An 18,793-nucleotide genomic window follows, 5' to 3' on the forward strand; every position below is an offset into this window, starting at 1 on the left:
CACTCCCCCAAAAGAAATTCATGAAACACTGGTTTTTGTTCATTCTGCATCCCAAAAATCGGAATAAAAAGTGATCAAAAAATGTCACGTGCCTGAAAATGGTACCAATAAAAACATCAACTCGTCCCGCAAAAAATAAGACCTCACATGACTCAGTGGGTCAAAATATGGAAAAACTATAGCTCTCAATATGTGGTGATGCAAAAACTATTTTTACAATAAAAAGCGTCTTTTAGCGTGTGACAGCCGCCAAACATAAAAACCGCCATAAATAGTAAATCAAACCCCCGTTATCACCCCCTTAGTTAGGGAAAAAGAATAAAATAAAAAAATGTACTTATTTCCATTTTCCCATTAGGGTTAGGGCTAGGGTTAGGGCTGAGATTAGGGTTAGGGGGTGTAGAGTTGGAGTTAGAATTGGGGGGTTCCACTGTTTGGGCACATCAGGTGCTCTCCAAATGCAACATGGCGTCTGATCTCAATTCCAGCCAATTCTGCGTTGAAAAAGTCAAATGGTGCTCCTTCCCTTCCAAGCTCTGCCATGCACCCAAACAGTGTTTTACCCCCACATATAGGGTATCAGCGTACTCAGGACAAATTGCAAAACAGCTTCTCTTGTTACCCTTAGGAAAATAAAAAATTGGGGGCAAAAATAACATTTTTGTGGAAAAAAAATGATTTTTTTATTTTCACGCCCGGGCGTTATAAACTTCTGTGAAGCACTTGGGGGTTCAAATTGCTCACCACACATCTAGGTAAATTCCGTGGGGGTCTAGTTTCCAAAATGGGGTCACTTGTGGGGAGTTTCAATAGTTTAGGTACATCAGGGGCTCTCCAAACGCACATGACACCCGCAGACCATTCCATCAAAGTCTGCATTCCAAAACGTCACTACTTCCCTTCCGAGCCCTGATGTGTGCCCATACAGTAGTTTTCTCCCGCATATGAGGTATCAGCGTACTCAGGACAAATTGGACAACAACTTTTGGGGTCCAATTTCTCCTTTTACCCTTGGGAAAATAAAAAAATTGGGGACTAAATGATGTTTGCGGAAAAAATACGATTTTTTTATTTTCATGCCCGGGCATTATAAACTTCTGTGAAGCCCTTGGGGGTTCAAAGTGCTCACCACACATCTAGATAAGCTATTTAGGGGGTCTAGTTTCCAAAATGGTGTCACTTATGGGGGGTTTCCACTGTTTAGGTACATTCGGGGCTCTCCAAAGGCAACATAACACCCGCAGAGCATTCCATCAAAGTCTGCATTCCAAAACGTCACTACTTCTCTTCCGAGCCCCGACGTGTGCCCATACAGTAGTTGTCTCCCACATATGGGGTATCAGCGTACTCAGGACAAATTGGACAATAACTTTTGGGGTCCAATTTCTCCTGGTACCCTTGGGAAAATAAAAAAATTGGTGACTAAAAGATCATGTTTGTGGAAAAAATACGATTTTTTTATTTTCACGCACGGGCGTTATAAACTTCTGTGAAGCACTGGGGGGTTCAAAGTGCTTACCACACATCTAGATAAGTTCCTTGGGGGTCTAGTTTCCAAAATTGTGTAATTTGTGGGGGGTTTTCACTGTTTTGATACATCAGGGGCTTTCCAAACGCGGTATGGTGTCCGATCTCAATTCCAGCCAAAAACATCAAATGGCGCTGCTTCCCTTCCGAGCTCTGCCATGCGCCCAAATAGCGGTTTACCTCCACATGTGGAGTATCAGCGTACTCAGGACAAATTGCACAATAACTTTTAGGTCCGGTTACCCTTGGAAAAATAAGAATTGAGGGTGAAAAGATCATTTTTGTGGAAAAAATATGATTTTTTAATTGTACGGCTATACGTTATAAACTTCTGTGGAGCCCTTGAGGGTTCAAAGTTCTCACCACACATCTAGATAAGTTTTCTGGGGGTCTAGTTTCAAAAATGGTGTCATTTGTGGGGGGTTTCCACTGTTTTGGTACATCAGGGGTTTTCCAATCGCGACATGGTGTCCGATCTCAATTCCAGCCAAAAAAGTCATATGGCGCTGCTTCCCTTCTGAGCTCTGCCTTGCGCCCAAATAGTCATTTACACCCACATATGGGGTATCAGCATACTCAGGAAAAATTGCACAATAACTTTTAGGGTCCTGTTACCCTTTGGAAATTAAAAATTGGGGGTGAAAAGATCATTTTTGTGGAAAAATATGATTTTGTAATTGTATCGCTGTACGTTATAAACTTATGTGAAGCCATTGTTGGTTCAAAGTTATCACCACATATCTAGATATGTTCCTTGGGGGGTCTAGGTTCCAAAATGGGGTCACTTGTGGGAGGTTTCCACTGGTTAGGTACATCAGGGGCTCTCCAAACGTGACATGGCGTCTGATCTGAATTATAGCCAATTTTGCTTTGAAAAAGTCAAACGGCGCTCCTTCCCTTCTGAGCTCTGCCATGCGCCGAAACAGTGGTCCTCCCCCCCACATATCAGGTATCAGCGTACTCAGGACAAACTGCACAATAACTTTTGCAGTCCAACTTCTCCTGTTACCATTGGTAAAATAAAAAAAATTGAACCTGAAGTATTTTTTTTGTGAAAAAAAGTTAGATGTTCATTTTTTTTTTAAATATTCAAAAAAAGTCCTGTGACGCACCTGAAGGGTTAATAAACTTCTTGAATGGGGTTTTGAGCACCTTGAGGGGTGCAGTTTTTAGAATGGTCTCACTTTTGGGTATTTTCTATCATATATACCCCTCAAAGTGGCTTCAAATGTGATGTGGTCCATAAAAATAAAATGGTGTTGCAAAAATGAGAAATCGCTGGTCAACTTTTAACCCTTATAACTTCCTAAGAAAAAAAAAAATTGGGTTCCAAAATTGTGCTGTGTAAAGTAAACAAGTGGGAAATGTTACTTATTAAGTTTTTTGTGTGCCGTATCTCTGTGATTTAAGGGCATAAAAATTCAAAGTTGGAAAATTGCAAAATTTTCTAAATTTTCGCCAAATTTCCATTTTTTTCACAAATAAACGCAAGTTAATATGAATGAAATTTTACCATTAACATGAAGTACAATATGTCACAAGAAAACAATGTCAGAATCACCAGGATCCATGGAAGCATTCCAGAGTTATTACCTCATAAAGAGACAGTGGTCAGAATTGAAAAAATTCACCCGGTCATGAACGTGCAAACCTCCCTTGGAGGTTAAGGGGTTAAAGAGAACTTTTTATAATACTGCAGAGCTGGGGCTTCAATTTAGATCTTGCACATTTGGAAGAGGTAATGGAGACTTAAAAAAAGAAAAACTACTCACATAACTGAGGCAGGCTGATCCTACCTCAATCAAACTATCAACCAGAATGAACATGTAAAAAAAAGACATTTTTTTGTTCTATGTTACATCCCCAAAAACAAAGTCTGCATGAGGGGAGAACTCCAACACTAAACTGGAGTGGCACTGGAGTTTATGGCGGACCATTGGAGCTACTGTAAGTCCTGACCAGAAAAATAGAGAAAGTATTAGTGCTCCCCCATTTCAGGAGAGATTGTGCAGTAATCGGAATCCCTTAGGATCGAAAGCATAATGTACGTGTAGTGAATCCATGAAACCAGGGCTGTGAATAAATGTATATTACAGCCGTGGACCACGCACAGCTTAGAGATCTATCATGGCACAGGTATAATGTGTTTTATGTAGTTTATCACAATCCTGTTTGACATTAGTCGGTTTTAAAAGAAATTGAGAAGTCAGGATAAAGGGAAACTCTGTTGTTATTGTCCAGAAATTCACACTTGGCCTCACTGCACATTCAATGTTGTAGATTATAAAAGTGAAGTTTGGCCAGAAAGACTGGACCTGGTCTTGTAGGGACCATATGAGCACATTCAGCAGCACAGAAGGGAGAGAAGGGAGATTCATCCAATAAGATATCAGGGTTCTAGGAAGCCAACAGCAGCATTACCCTCCACTTTCTCTTAGATGCCCTGCATTACATCTTGTCAGCACATTCTACATACGCTGTTATTTGGCTTTGAAGTTTACAGACCTGAGCAGGTAACGGTCAGCGTGTTCTAATCCCCGGGGGTAAGTGGATCCTGCAGGTTGTATATACAAAAGGGGTTTCACACTTTCACAAAGCCATTTAAACATTTTTGGATGGAGGAGAATGTTGTGCCCTACCAGCAAAATAGTGATCACACAATTGTGACACGTCCGGACTACAGCATTGATAAAGCAGCCACAGTCGGTGACTGAGAAGAATCTGTGACTTCTCTGCATTTAGTGGTTACTGCTCACCTGGGTAGTCATATGTAGGAATCTCCTCTTTACACCGCTCATCACCCCTCACATACGTCTCTGTAGTATTAATAGGGGTCAGATCTTCACCCTGAAACAAATATTGTAAAAGTCACAGACAGATGGAGAAGTCACATCTATGATCAGCTCTAATCCTGCCATCTCCACCGTTCTCATTACACAAGTATAAACCATATAATACTGGTGGATAAAACAAGACTGAGCACAAGACCTTCACAGCCGTCTACACCTCATAGGGGAGATCTCCTGACACCTTCTCTCCATCTACCTGATGATCCTGAGGAACATTGGGATCTTCTTGTTTACAGTCCTGTGGAAGAAGAAAATGGGGACATCTCTCTGGTGTTGTCCTCATACTGGATAGATCTGGAGGAAACACATACAGGGACTGAATTCATAATTTACATAAAGATAATTATAGGCCGTGTGTATTTAGTCCTGTCTATTACCTGGTGATGTGAGGGGCTGGGGAACCTCCATCATGACGTCCTTGTACAGATCTTTGTGCACTTCTAAATACTCCCACTCCTCCATGGAGAAATAGACAGCAACATCCTGACACCTTATAGGAACCTGACACATACAATGATACCGTCATCTCCCCTTCCCTTCATAGCGTTACTGTTTAATGTCCCAGAATTCCCAGCAGTGTCACCTCTCCAGTCAGCAGCTCAATCAACTTGTAGGTGAGTTCTAGGATCTTCTGGTCATTGATGTCCTCATGCATCAGGGGATGAGGTGGAGGCCCCATGACTGGGCTCAGGGGTCGTCCCCATCCCTCAGACACAGGGTCCTGACAGCGCTCGCTAGAGGTCTTCTTCACTACTATGTAATCCTGGTTATGGAGAGACACATTAATAAATCTCCCTACAGACATTTCCAGAGTCCTCACCTCTCCAGTTCTGTCCATCTGTTATTCCCACAGATAGGAATGATGTAATGTGACGTCATCAGAATCTCTCACCTCTCCAGTAAGCCGGAAGAGGATCTCTAGGGTGAGGTGTAATATCCTCTCCACCATCTTGTCCCTCTCCATATCCATTCTTGGGTAGTCAAGAAAAATTCTCTTAATATAGAAGATGTCCACTGACAGGATCTGATATTGTAGGGACCTGAGTAGGAAGACGATGAGACGATGAATCATTATAAAGAATTATGTGTAATAATAAAATTACTGGAGATAATAAGGGGAAACATTTCAGAAGATAAAACGTGTAGATGTTGTATTCTCTAGTCTTATATGGACTGGAACAAACGTTGAATTGCTGACTAACACATCTCCTCCAAGCTCCCAGTCACTGGCTATGTTACTCACTGCTTCAGCAACTGATTGGCTGAAGGAATAACAAATTCGTTAGGACAAACTAAAAATACAGAGACCGGCGGGGACCCAAGCAACAATTATATTTTTATCATTTTACAACATTCTGTTTTTTTCCCTGACATCTACTAATAAAACCTATATATTTTAGGCCACAGACAACAAGCAGTTTCTCCCTCGGAGTCGGCAGCTGAATACGTTCCTCATAGACTCATCTTCCATAACGCTAATTCTCGTCTCATTTCCCGACACTGGAATCGGCATTAGCAATACTGCAGGAGATATTCATTACACGGGACAGGAGAAATAACTACTTCATGATGAGGACGACATCTTCATCTTCTACTACGGCTCTAGAAACATATTTGTCCAGAGTCCGTCACTGACTCTATCCCCACCGGCCGTCTATATGAAGGTTTCCCGTCTTCCCCGCACTGTAATCTTCTATCACGTTAGATCTCAGGTCTGAGTCACACACAGAAGTTTGAGGCTTTTATAGAAGATTGTTTGTAAGAACAAGACAGGAGATATCTGAGGCCAATGTCTCCATGTACAGTGATTTTGTCTCTGGATAAGAGGCTTTTTGGGGCATTTTCCCATAGGCTTCCATATGTTACATGAAAAACATTATGTGTCTACAGACCCCGTACTAGGAGAGTAATACATGTCTCCTTGGTTCCCGTCTTTCATAGTTGGGTCGTTTGTTTCTATCAGCGGAAAAGGAACAAAACCATTGTGATTTTTATAAGGAGACAACACAAAACACCCTAAATATAACATTACATAACAACCCCACAATCTGTGACTCTTCGGGGTAAATCGCTCTCTCACCATTGGATTAGAGCTGATACTATGGAGCTAAAGAGACGGTAAATGCTAGACTGTATGGGCTCCTTCCAGGTGTGATGTCAGCTCTGGGGGCGTGTCATACCAGGGGGGGCGTGTTCTGACAGCAAAGGCAGGAAGAGAAGACGCCATTACACGTGTCTCTGCCGTCTGGTGCAGGGAGAGAAGCCTCCATTACATACTGTCTTAGCTGTCTCTATGGTGCCGGCGTCTGTGAGCAGTGTGGAGTTAGGTCAGCCGCGTCGGTGACAGGCAGGAGGGTTTAGTAACAGGTTGGTGTCTTCTTAGATGTTTGGTTGATGGGGCTGATACTTGGGGCTAACTAGTGGGATTTGGGGGCTTACCTGGGAGCTGTTGGGCTCCCGGAGGGGAGGGGGAATTAATGCACGCTGGTGGGGTCTGGTTGGGTCTGGGGGGGTTAATGCATGCTTACGGGCTCTATTTGGGTTCGGGGGGTGTTAATGCACGCTTTTGGGTAGGGGTTAATGCACGCTTACGGGGTCTGTTTAGGGTCTGCTTGGGCTCCCAGAGGGGTTAATGCATGCTTGCAAGGTCTATTTGGGGTCCGGGGGGTTAATGCATGCTTGTGGGGTCTGTTTGGGGCAGGGGGCTTGGGATATATAATGCACACTTGTGGGGTCTGGTTGTACTTTGGGGGGTTCTAATGCATGCTTGTGGGGTCTGGTTGGGGGGTGGGTGGTTAATGCATGCTTGTGGGGTCTGGTTGTACTTTGGGGGGGTTCTAATATATGCTTGTGGGGTCTGTTTGGGGCAGGGGGGTGGGGGTTAATGCATGCTTATGGGTCTGGTGGGGTCCGGGGGGGTTAATGCATGCTTGTGGGGTCTGGTTGTGCTTTGGGGGGTACTAATGCATGCTTGTGGGGTCTGGTTGGGGAAGGGGGGTGGGGGTTAATGCATGCTTACGGGTCTGGTGGGGTCCGGGGAGGGTTAATGCATGCTTGTGGGGTCTGGCTGTACTTTTGGGGGGGTTCTAATGCATGCTTGTGGAGTATGTTTGGGGCAGGGGGTTAATCCATGCTTACGGGTCTGGTGGGGTCCGGGGGGGGTTAATGCATGCTTCTGGGGTCTGTTTGGGGGTGGTGGGGTTAATGCACGCTTGTGGGGTCTGGTTGTACTTCGGGGGGTACTAATGCATGCTTCTGGGGTCTGTTTGGGGAAGGGGGTGGGGGTTAATGCACGCTCGTGGGGTCTGGTTGTACTTCGGGGGGGTACTAATGCATGCATGTGAGGTCTGCTTTGGGCTCCCAGGGGGGTTAATGCACGCTTGCAGGGTCTGTTTTATCAGGGGGGTGGGGGTTAATGCACGCTTGTGGGGTCTGTTTGGGCCAGGGGGGTGGGGGTTAATGCACGCTTGTGGGGGTCTGGTTGTACTTCGGGGGGTACTAATGCATGCTTGTGGGGTCTGGTTGGGGGGTTAATGCATGCTTGTGGGGTCTGGTTGTACTTTGGGGGGGTACTAATATATGCTTGTGGGGTCTGTTTGGGGCAGGGGGGTGCGGGTTAATGCACGCTTATGTGTCTGGTGGGGTCCGGGGGGGTTAATGCATGCTTGTGGGGTCTGGTTGTGCTTTGGGGGGTACTAATGCATGCTTGTGGTGTCTGGTAGTCCCGGGAGAGGGGGGTTGATGTTGCACGCTTGTGGTGTCTGGTAGTCCCGGGAGAGGGGGGTTGATGATGCACGCTTGTGGTGTCTGGTAGTCCCGGGAGAGGGGGGTTGATGATGCAGGCTTGTGGTGTCTGGTAGTCCCGGGACAGGGGGGTTGATGATGCACGCTTGTGGTGTCTGGTAGTCCCGGGACAGGGGGGTTGATGATGCACGCTTGTGGTGTCTGGTAGTCCCGGGAGAGGGGGGTTGATGATGCACGCTTGTGGTGTCTGGTAGTCCCGGGAGAGGGGGGTTGATGATGCACGCTTGTGGTGTCTGGTAGTCCCGGGAGAGGGGGGTTGATGATGCACGCTTGTGGTGTCTGGTAGTCCCGGGAGAGGGGGGTTGATGATGCACGCTTGTGGTGTCTGGTAGTCCCGGGAGAGGGGGGTTGATGATGCACGCTTGTGGTGTCTGGTAGTCCCGGGAGAGGGGGGTTGATGATGCACGCTTGTGGTGTCTGGTAGTCCCGGGAGAGGAGGGTTGATGATGCACGCTTGGGGTGTCTGGCAGTCCCGTGAGAGGGGGGTTAATGATGCATGCTTGTGGGGTCTGGTTGGGGGTTAATGCACGCTTGTGGGCTCTGGTTGTACTTCGGGGGGGTACTAATGCATGCTTGTGGGGTCTGCTTGGGCTCCCAGGAGGGTTAATGCACGCTTGCCGTGTTTGGTTGGGTCCCAGGGGGGGTTAATGCACGCTTGCCGTGTTTGGTTGGGTCCCGGGGGGGGTTAATGCACGCTTGCCGTGTTTGGTTGGGTCCCGGGGGGAGGTTAATGCACACGCAGGGTTGGGTAGTCCTGGGGGGGGGTAATGCACGATTGTGTGTTCTGTTTGGGTCCCGGGGGGGTTAATGCACGTTTGTGAGGTCTGGTTGGGCTCCCGGGGGAATAATGCAAGCTTATGGGTTCTGGTTGGATCTCAGGGGTGGTTAATGTACGCTTGTGGGTTCTGGTAGAGGTTTCCGGCGGGATTAATGCATGCTTGTGGGGTCTGGGTGTGCTCCTTACTGTGGGGGGGATTAGTGCACGTTTTTGTGGTTTGGTTGCGCTCCAGGGGGGGTTAATGCATGCTTTTGGGGTCTAGTTGGGCCCTGGGGGGGTTAATGCATGTTTGCGGGGTCTGAGTGGACCCTGCATTAACCCACCCCAGAAGCCCACCAGATCCCACAAGTGCGGAGGGTTTAATTCACACTTGTGTGTCTGGTTGGGCTCACGGGGAGGGGGTTAATGCATGCGTTTGTGGTCTGATGGGCTCCTTGGGGGTCTAATGCAGGGCCCAACCAGACCTCTCAAGCGTGCATTAACCCTTCCTCGGGGCCCTACCAGACCCCACAAGCATGCGTTAATCGACCCCCAGAAGCCCAACCAGACCCCACGAGCGTGCATTATCCCCAGTAGGCCCCCCCGGGGACAAACAGACCCCACAAGCGTGCATTAACTCCTCCTGGTCTGGTTGGGATCTTGGGATGGGGGGATTTAATGCGCAATTGTGGTGTCTTGGGGACTTGATGCTAGGGCAACGGGGCCTGTGTGCATCTGTTGTGACTTGAAAGGGGTGGATTGATTTTGGAGTAGGCGCTCGACTGGTAGGGCTTTTTGTTTGGGGAAGAGGTGCCATCTGGTGGGGGTTTATACTTTCGGGGGATGGACATCTGACCGGGATTTATGATGGGGAAGCTGTACAACCGATGGGACTTATGCTGGGAGGGGGTGGACGTCCGATGAGGTTTATGCTGTGGAGGGGTCAGGGGTGGACGTCCGATGAGGTTTTATGCAGGGGTGAATGTCCAATGATGGTTTTATGCTGGGAATGGCATCCAATAGGGGCTTAAGGGGGGTGGACGTCCGATAGGGGCTTAGGCTTAAGGGGGGTGGACGTCCGCTGAGGGTTTATGCTGGGGGGGTGGACGTCCGATGGGGGTTTATGCCGGGGTGGACGTCCGATGGGGGTTCATTCTGGGGGGTGGACGTCTGATAGGGTTTTATGCTTGGGGGCGTGTGGACGTCGGATGGGGGCTTATGCTTGGGGGCGTGTGGACGTCGGATGGGGGCTTATGCTTGGGGGCGTGTGGACGTCGGATGGGGGCTTATGCTTGGGGGCGTGTGGACGTCGAATGGGGGCTTATGCTTGGGGGCGTGTGGACGTCGGATGGGGGCTTATGCTTGAGGGCGTGTGGACGTCCGATGGGGGCTTGAGCGCTTGGGGGCGTGTGGACGTCCGATGGGGGCTTGTGCACTTGGGGGCGTGTGGACGTCCGATGGGTGCTTGTGCGCTTGGGGGCATGTGAACGTCCGATGGGGGCGTGTGGACGTCCGATGGGGGCTTGTGCGCTTGGGGGCGTGTGGACGTCCGATGGGGGCTTGTGCGCTTGGGGGCGTGTGGACGTCCGATGGGGGCTTGTGCGCTTGGGGGCGTGTGGACGTCCGATGGGGGCTTGGGGGCGTGTGGACGTCCGATGGGGGCTTGGGGGCGTGTGGACGTCCGATGGGGGCTTGGGGGCGTGTGGACGTCCGATGGGGGCTTGGGGGCGTGTGGACGTCCGATGGGGGCTTGGGGGCGTGTGGACGTCCGATGGGGGCTTGGGGGCGTGTGGACGTCCGATGGGGGCTTGGGGGCGTGTGGACGTCCGATGGGGGCTTGGGGGCGTGTGGACGTCCGATGGGGGCTTGGGGGCGTGTGGACGTCCGATGGGGGCTTGTGCGCTTGGGGGCGTGTGGACGTCCGATGGGGGCTTGTGCGCTTGGGGGCGTGTGGACGTCCGATGGGGGCTTGTGCGCTTGGGGGCGTGTGGACGTCCGATGGGGGCTTGTGCGCTTGGGGGCGTGTGGACGTCCGATGGGGGCGTGTGGGCATCCGATGGGGTCTTGGGGGCGTGTGGGCGTCCGATGGGGTCTTGGGGGTGTGTGGGCGTCCGATGGGGTCTTGGGGGAGTGTGGACGTCCGATGGGGGCGTGTGGACGTCCGATGGGGTCTTGGGGGCGTGTGGACGTCTGATGGGGGCTTATGCTTGAGGGCGTGTGGACGTCCGATGGGGGCTTGAGCGCTTGGGGGCGTGTGGACGTCCGATGGGGGCGTGTGGACGTCCGATGGGGGCTTGTGCGCTTGGGGGCGTGTGGACGTCCGATGGGGGCTTGGGGGCGTGTGGACGTCCGATGGGGGCTTGGGGGCGTGTGGACGTCCGATGGGGGCTTGGGGGCGTGTGGACGTCCGATGGGGGCGTGTGGACGTCCGATGGGGGCTTGGGGGCGTGTGGACGTCCGATGGGGGCTTGGGGGCGTGTGGACGTCCGATGGGGGCTTGGGGGCGTGTGGACGTCCGATGGGGGCTTGGGGGCGTGTGGACGTCCGATGGGGGCTTGGGGGCGTGTGGACGTCCGATGGGGGCTTGGGGGCGTGTGGACGTCCGATGGGGGCTTGTGCGCTTGGGGGCGTGTGGACGTCCGATGGGGGCTTGTGCGCTTGGGGGCGTGTGGACGTCCGATGGGGGCTTGTGCGCTTGGGGGCGTGTGGACGTCCGATGGGGGCTTGTGCGCTTGGGGGCGTGTGGACGTCCGATGGGGGCTTGTGCGCTTGGGGGCGTGTGGACGTCCGATGGGGGCTTGTGCGCTTGGGGGCGTGTGGACGTCCGATGGGGGCTTGTGCGCTTGGGGGCGTGTGGACGTCCGATGGGGGCTTGTGCGCTTGGGGGCGTGTGGACGTCCGATGGGGGCTTGTGCGCTTGGGGGCGTGTGGACGTCCGATGGGGGCTTGTGCGCTTGGGGGCGTGTGGACGTCCGATGGGGGCTTGTGCGCTTGGGGGCGTGTGGACGTCCGATGGGGGCTTGTGCGCTTGTGGGTGTGTGGACGTCCGATGGGGGCGTGTGGGCATCCGATGGGGTCTTGGGGGCGTGTGGGCGTCCGATGGGGTCTTGGGGGTGTGTGGGCGTCCGATGGGGGCGTGTGGACGTCCGATGGGGTCTTGGGGGCGTGTGGACGTCTGATGGGGGCTTGGGGGCGTGTGGACGTCCGATGGGGGCGTGTGGACGTCCGATGGGGGCGTGTGGAAGGGGGCATTTGGGCTTTGATGGGTTTATCCTGTGGGGTCCACTGATTAGTGTGAGGTGGAGGTTTATGATTGGACAGGGGGGCGTTACCCTGTGTGGCCCTCTGGTTGGTGTGCGGGGTGGTTAATGCTTCATTGGGGCACACAAAAAGCTATGTTTGTATGCTGCTTATGCTAGGAGGGAACACTACTAACTGGCATGAAGCTAATCCGTTTTCGCTTAGTGTCAGTAGGAGGCAGACATGGGTCCGGACCACCCAGGCTGGTTTCTGCCTTAGGTCTTGATTTTTTTTTTATTAATGATTTCCCTTTTTCTTTCAGATATGGCTTTTAAGGGCGACAGAGTGGAGTTATCACTCTGATCTCCCACCTAGAATTGTCACTACCATATCATCTGTGGTCTACGAGGCAGGGCCCTAACACATCAAGAGTGTTTGCGGTTTTCCGGCGGACGGTCCTTGCCACTAATCCCCTACCCTCTCACCCAGAGCCAAATAGAATAGGGAGGGAAGACAAATCCGTTACCTGCCAGCCGCCAGAAAGTCTGTGTAAAGGTTAGGATTTGAAATCTTCAGGACAGGTATATCCTACCAGGCAGTGAGGGGGCTCCATTAAAAAAATGAAGGTACAAGACAAATATGTCCTAGTTTTCCCCTGAGCAATATGGACATCTCCTGGGGAAACCTTCCTATTCATGCGGCCTCCACGTTTGACAGAGGCTCCTGCGACCCTACTCTTAAAAATCCAGGCTCTCGTCTAGCCTCTGGTGGCCGGGCCACACCACCTGCGCCCTGAACAATCATGCACGCCAACTTTCTAGTGCTTCCTGCCCTCTACCTATCAGGGTAAGAGTACTTTTCTTCTGCAACAGAAGACTAAACTCCTGCTTCCCAAGAGGTGCACAGTCCAATTGTGGTTTCGGAAATGTTCAGTCCAAAAAAGCAACCAACAGGACAACTCTCCTACCCGCCAGGAAAAGAAACCTTCCTTCAGGCCCAACCCCCTCCTGGCGTCCATAAACCCATCAGCGCTGGTCTACTACGCCTGGATCTAGCAGACTCCCTTCGGCATGACGGGGCGTTCCCACCTTGGATGTCTCTCAGGGTTGGCTGCCGTCTCCTTCACTATTCAAGGCTGGTATTATGATATCTGGTCCTAGACACCGGAAGCAGGCCATGGGGGGGGCCGAGCCACAGACCCTACCATCAGTCCTGCCCGCATGCACCAACAGCATATTACAGTTGTACAATACATAGAAATGCATTGCATGAAACAAGGCAAATTTTTCAATGTAAAAAAAATGCACTTTTATAAAATTAAAGGTTTTTATATATGTAAGAATGTTATTTAGCCAATATTTCTGTAAGTAAAAGTCTGAGATTTCTGTGGGAAATCTTAATTTGTTCCTCTTAAACTGGTTCTGAGTTCTCCAAAATGCAACATGGTGCGCTCGGCGCACCGTCAAAAGGGCGCAGCGCACGCAAAATCCTACTAGCACACAGTCTGCGCACCCTATGCTAAAGGTAGGGTGCGCAGATCGCATGCAGTGATGTGCGAGAGTAGGAGATGACCGGAGGAGGCGGGGCTTAGTGGCGCCGTGCACTGCATGTAGATACGCTAGTGTGAAACTAGCCTTAGGTAAACCACTTTTGAGACAGTGAAGATCACTTGTACAAGCTGCATAGATGTAAGCCTGCCTAAAGGGAACATGTCACCAGGATTCCCCATAAAAAATGATACAATCTGGTGTGTATGGCGCGTGTAAGCGCACGTTCACACTGGCCACTGAACAGAAAAAAAACAAACATGATTGAATATCCTGCAGTAAATGGCATAGTGCATGAAAATATAGGGGATTTAGTTAACATGTTCTTTATTAAAAAAAAAAAAGCCAAAGCCATCCCACCACTTCACGGTGACGTAATTGGGACAGTCCTAACTAATATTAAAAACCTTACCGCTTTGTCCTGTGACTTGCTTGTGGATAAGGACTGAGAAGGATTAGGCCCAAATAGTGGACACAGGAATGGGAAACCACATCAATATATAAAGGGTTTTAATATTAGTTATCACTGTCCCAATTAGGGTCACTGTGAAGTGGTAGGATGGCTTATGGCTTCTGCATTTTTTTTTTAAATCGAGGGTGTTAACCAAGTACCTTAAATTTTCATGCATTATTGCTGTTTACTACAGGGTATTCAATCATTGTTTATGCCCCCCCCGTATAAAGTACTACCACTACCTGTATGTTGCCATATACAGCATTCTAGAATGCTGTGTATATAGTACGACCACTACCTGTATACCCTCTATATACAGCACTTTATAAAGCACGTCCACTATCTGAATGCCCTTATATACACAACATTCTAGAATGCCAATCTGCATAACTTTGTTTTTTGTTTTTTTCTTATTAGATTTGCCCTTGGGGCAGCCCCATCCAATGGGCTTCACTAGTCTTAATCCGGTACCTCCTCCTATCCTTCTTTGAGTCGACGATGCGTCCTAAGTCCATCCACACAGTGTCTTCCATCACGCTCCGGTGCAGACTTCTCTTTGTACTTTGCTTTGTGATCGGCAGGGCAGAGACGTGTTCCTGCACTGAAGCGTCATGGGGGAGGTTGTGTGGATGATGTAGGATGCATCATCCATGGGAAGGAGGACTACTGGAAGAAGAACAGTGACAAACATAATACAAGACTGCCCCGTAGGTGAGTATAAGATGTTATTCACATTTGCCTCAGACCACACGTGAGGACGTTTCGAGACCGTGCCTCAGACCACATGTGAGGACGTTTCGAGACCGTGCCTCAGACCACACGTGAGGACGTTTCGAGACCGTGCCTCAGACCACACGTGAGGACGTTTCGAGACCGTGCCTCAGACCACACGTGAGGACGTTTCGAGATCGTGCCTCAGACCACACGTGAGGACGTTTCGAGACCGTGCCTCAGACCACACGTGAGGACGTTTCGAGACCGTGCCTCAGACCACACGTGAGGACGTTTCGAGACTGTACACGCCAGACATCAGACCACATGGGAGAACATTCCTTCGTTGTGCCTGCCATGCCTCAAAATGGCACAGAAAGCAGAGTAGAAAGTTGGTCATTGTATTTTAACCCCTTCATGACCAAGCCTATTTTGACCTTAATGACCAGGCCATTTTTTGCAATTATGACCAGTGTCCCTTTATGAGGTAATAACTCTGGAATACTTCCAACAGATCCTAGCGATTCTGAGATTATTTTTTCGTGACATATTGGGCTTCATATTAGTGGTAAATTTAGGTCGATAATTTTTGCGTTTATTTGTGATAAAATCAGAAATTTGGCGAAAATTTTACAAATTTTGAATTTTTATTCTGTTAAACTAGAGACTTATGTGACACAAAATAGTTACAAAATAACATTTCCCACATGTCTACTTTACATCAGCACAATTTTGGAAACAAAGTTTTTTTTTGTTAGGAAGTTAAAAGGGTTAAAAGTTGAACAGTGATTTCTCATTTTTATAACATAAGTTACAAAAAAAAAAAATTTTTTTAGGGACCACCTCACATTTGAAGTCACTTTGAGGGGTCTATATGGCAGAAAACACCCAAAAGTGACACCATTCTAAAAACTGCACCCCTCAAGCTACTCAAAACTACATTAAAGGAAGATTAGTAACCCTTCAGGTGCTTCACAGGAACTAAACCAACGTGGAAGGATAAAATGGACATTTTAATTTTTCCAACAAAAATTTTCTTTTAGCATCAATTTTTTTTTTATTTTCACATGGGCAACAGGATAAAATGGATCCTAAAATTTGTTGGGCAATATCTCTTGAGTACATGGATACCTTTTTGGGTGCACAGCAGGGCTCAGAAGGGAAGGAGCGCCATTTGACTTTTTGAATGGAAAATATGCTGGAATATTTAGCGGTTGCCATGTCGTGTTTGGAGAGCCCCTGTGTGCCTAAACATTGGAGCTCCCCCACAACTGACCCCATTTTGGAAACTAGACCCCCCAAGGAACTTATCTAGATGCATAGTGACCACTTTGAACCCCCAGGTGCTTCCAAAATTGATCCTTAACCCCTTCACTACCAAGGGTGGTTTGCACGTTAACTACCGGGCCAATTTTTACAATTCTGACCACTGTACCTTTATGAGGTCATAACTCTGGAACGCTTTCATGGATCCCGGTGATTCTGACATTGTTTTCTCGTGACATATTGTACTTCATGTTAGTGGTAAAATTGCATTCAAATAACTTGCGTTTATTTGTGAAAAAAATGGAAATTTGGCGAAAATTTTGAAAATTTCGCAATTTTCCAACTTTGAATTTTTATGCCCTTAAATCACAGCGATACGGCACACAAAAAACTTAATACATAACATTTCCCACATGTTTACTTTACATCAGCACAATTTTGCAACCAAAATTTTTTTTTGCTAGGAAGTTATAAGGGTTAAAAATTGACCAGCGATTTCTCATTTTTGCAACACCATTTTATTTTTAGGGACCACTTCACATTTGAAGCCACTTTGAGGGGTCTATATGATAGAAAATACCCAAAAGTGACACCATTCTAAAAACTGCACCCCTCAAGGTGCTTAAAACCACATTCAAGAAGTTTATTAACCCTTTAGGTGCGTCACAGGAATTTTTTGAATATTAAAAAAAAAATGAACATTTAACTTTTTTTCACAAAAAAAATACTTCAGGTTCAATTTTCTTTATTTTACCAAGGGTAACAGGAGAAATTGGACTGCAAAAGTTATTGTGCAATTTGTCCTGAGTACGCTGATACCTGATATGTGGGGGGGAACCACTGTTTCGGCGCATGGCAGAGCTCAGAATGGAAGGAGCGCCGTTTGACTTTTTCAATGCAAAATTGGCTGGAATTCAGATCGGACGCCATGTCACGTTTGGCGAGCCCCTGATGTACCTAAACAGTGGAAACCCCCCCAAGTGACCCCATTTTGGAAACTAGACCCCCCAAGGAACTTATCTAGATATGTGGTGAGAACTTTGAACCCACAAGGGCTTCACAGAAGTTTATAACGTACAGCGGTACAATTAAAAAATCATATTTTTTCCACAAAAATGATCTTTTCACCCACAATTTTTATTTTTCCAAGGGTAACAGGACCCTAAAAGATATTGTGCAATTTATCCTGAGTACGCTGATACCCCACATGTGGGTGTAAACCACTATTTGGGCGTATGGCAGAGCTCGGAAGGGAAGCAGCGCCATTTGACGTTTTTGGCTAGAATTGAGATCGGACACCATGTCGCGATTGGAAAACCCCTGATGTACCAAAACAGTGGAAACCCCCCACAAATGACACCATTTTGGAATCTAGACCCCCCAAGGAACTTATCTAGATGTGTGGTGAGAACTTTGAACCCCCAAGGGCTTCACAGAAGTTTATAACGTACAGCAGTACAATTAAAAAATCATATTTTTTCCACAAAAATGATCTTTTCACCCTCAATTCTTATTTTTCCAAAAGTAACAGGACCCTAAAAGATATTGTGCAACCTAAAAGATATTGTGCAATTTATCCTGAGTACGCTGATACCCCACATGTGGGTGTAAACCACTATTTGGGCGTATGGCAGAGCTCGGAAGGGAAGCAGCGCCATTTGACGTTTTTGGCTGGAATTGAGATCGGACACCATGTCGCATTAGGAAAGCCCCTGATGTACCAAAACAGTAGAAACCCCCCACAAATGACACCATTTTGGAAACTAGACCCCCCACGGAGCTTATCTAGATGTGTGGAGAGCACTTTAAACCCCCAAGTGCTTCACAGAAGTTTATAACGCCTGGGCGTGAAAATAAAAAAAACATTTTTTTCCGCAAAATTATATTTTTGCCCCCAATTTTTTATTTTCCTAAGGGTAACAGGAGAAATTGGACCCCAAAAGTTGTTTTGTAATTTGTCCTGAGTAGGCTGATACCCTACATGTGGGGGTAAAACACTGTTTGGGCACATGGCAGAGCTTGGAAGGGAAGGAGCACCATTTGACTTTTTCAACGCAGAATTGGCTGGAATTGAGATCAGACGCCATGTTGCCTTTGGAGAGCACCTGATGTGCCCAAACAGTGGAAACCCCCAATTATAACTCCAACCCTAACCTCAACACACCCCTAACCCTAATCTGAGCCCTAACCCTATCCCTAACCCTAACCCTAGCCCTAACCCTAACCCTAGCGGGAAAATGGAAATAAATACATTTTCTTTTAGTTTTATTATTTTTCCCTAACTAAGGGGGTGATAACGGGGGGTTTGATTTACGATTTATGGCGGTTTTTATGTTTGGTGGCTGTCGCACGCTAAAAGACGCTTTTTATTGTAAAAATAGTTTTTGCATCACCACATATTGTGAGCTATAATTTTTCCGTATTTTGACCCACCGAGTCATGTGAGGTCTTATTTTTTGCGGGACGAGTTGACGTTTTTATTGGTACCATTTTCGGGCACGTGACATTTTTTGATCGCTTTTTATTCCGATTTTTGGGATGCAGAATGAACAAAAACCAGCTTTTCATGAATTTCTTTTGGGGGGTGCGTTTACACCGTTCCGCGTGCGGTAAAATTGATAACGCGTTTTTATTCTTC

General features: G+C 48.2%; 1 protein-coding gene across 1 annotated transcript in view; it reads right to left on the reverse strand.

Annotated features, from left to right (window-relative positions):
- Window positions 1-18,793, reverse strand: part of LOC141073009 (uncharacterized) — a 119,625-nt gene that overhangs the window by 90,941 nt on the left and 9,891 nt on the right. The window contains 5 exon segments of the mRNA XM_073560291.1: window positions 4,284-4,374; window positions 4,573-4,670; window positions 4,754-4,877; window positions 4,960-5,139; window positions 5,269-5,416. Coding sequence (XP_073416392.1) covers window positions 4,284-4,374; window positions 4,573-4,670; window positions 4,754-4,877; window positions 4,960-5,139; window positions 5,269-5,416 — 641 coding nt within the window.

Source organism: Dendrobates tinctorius, unplaced genomic scaffold, assembly GCF_039654945.1.
Source record: "Dendrobates tinctorius isolate UK_male_01 unplaced genomic scaffold, ASM3965494v1 ptg000294l, whole genome shotgun sequence".
NCBI classification, from domain to species: Eukaryota; Metazoa; Chordata; class Amphibia; order Anura; family Dendrobatidae; genus Dendrobates; species Dendrobates tinctorius.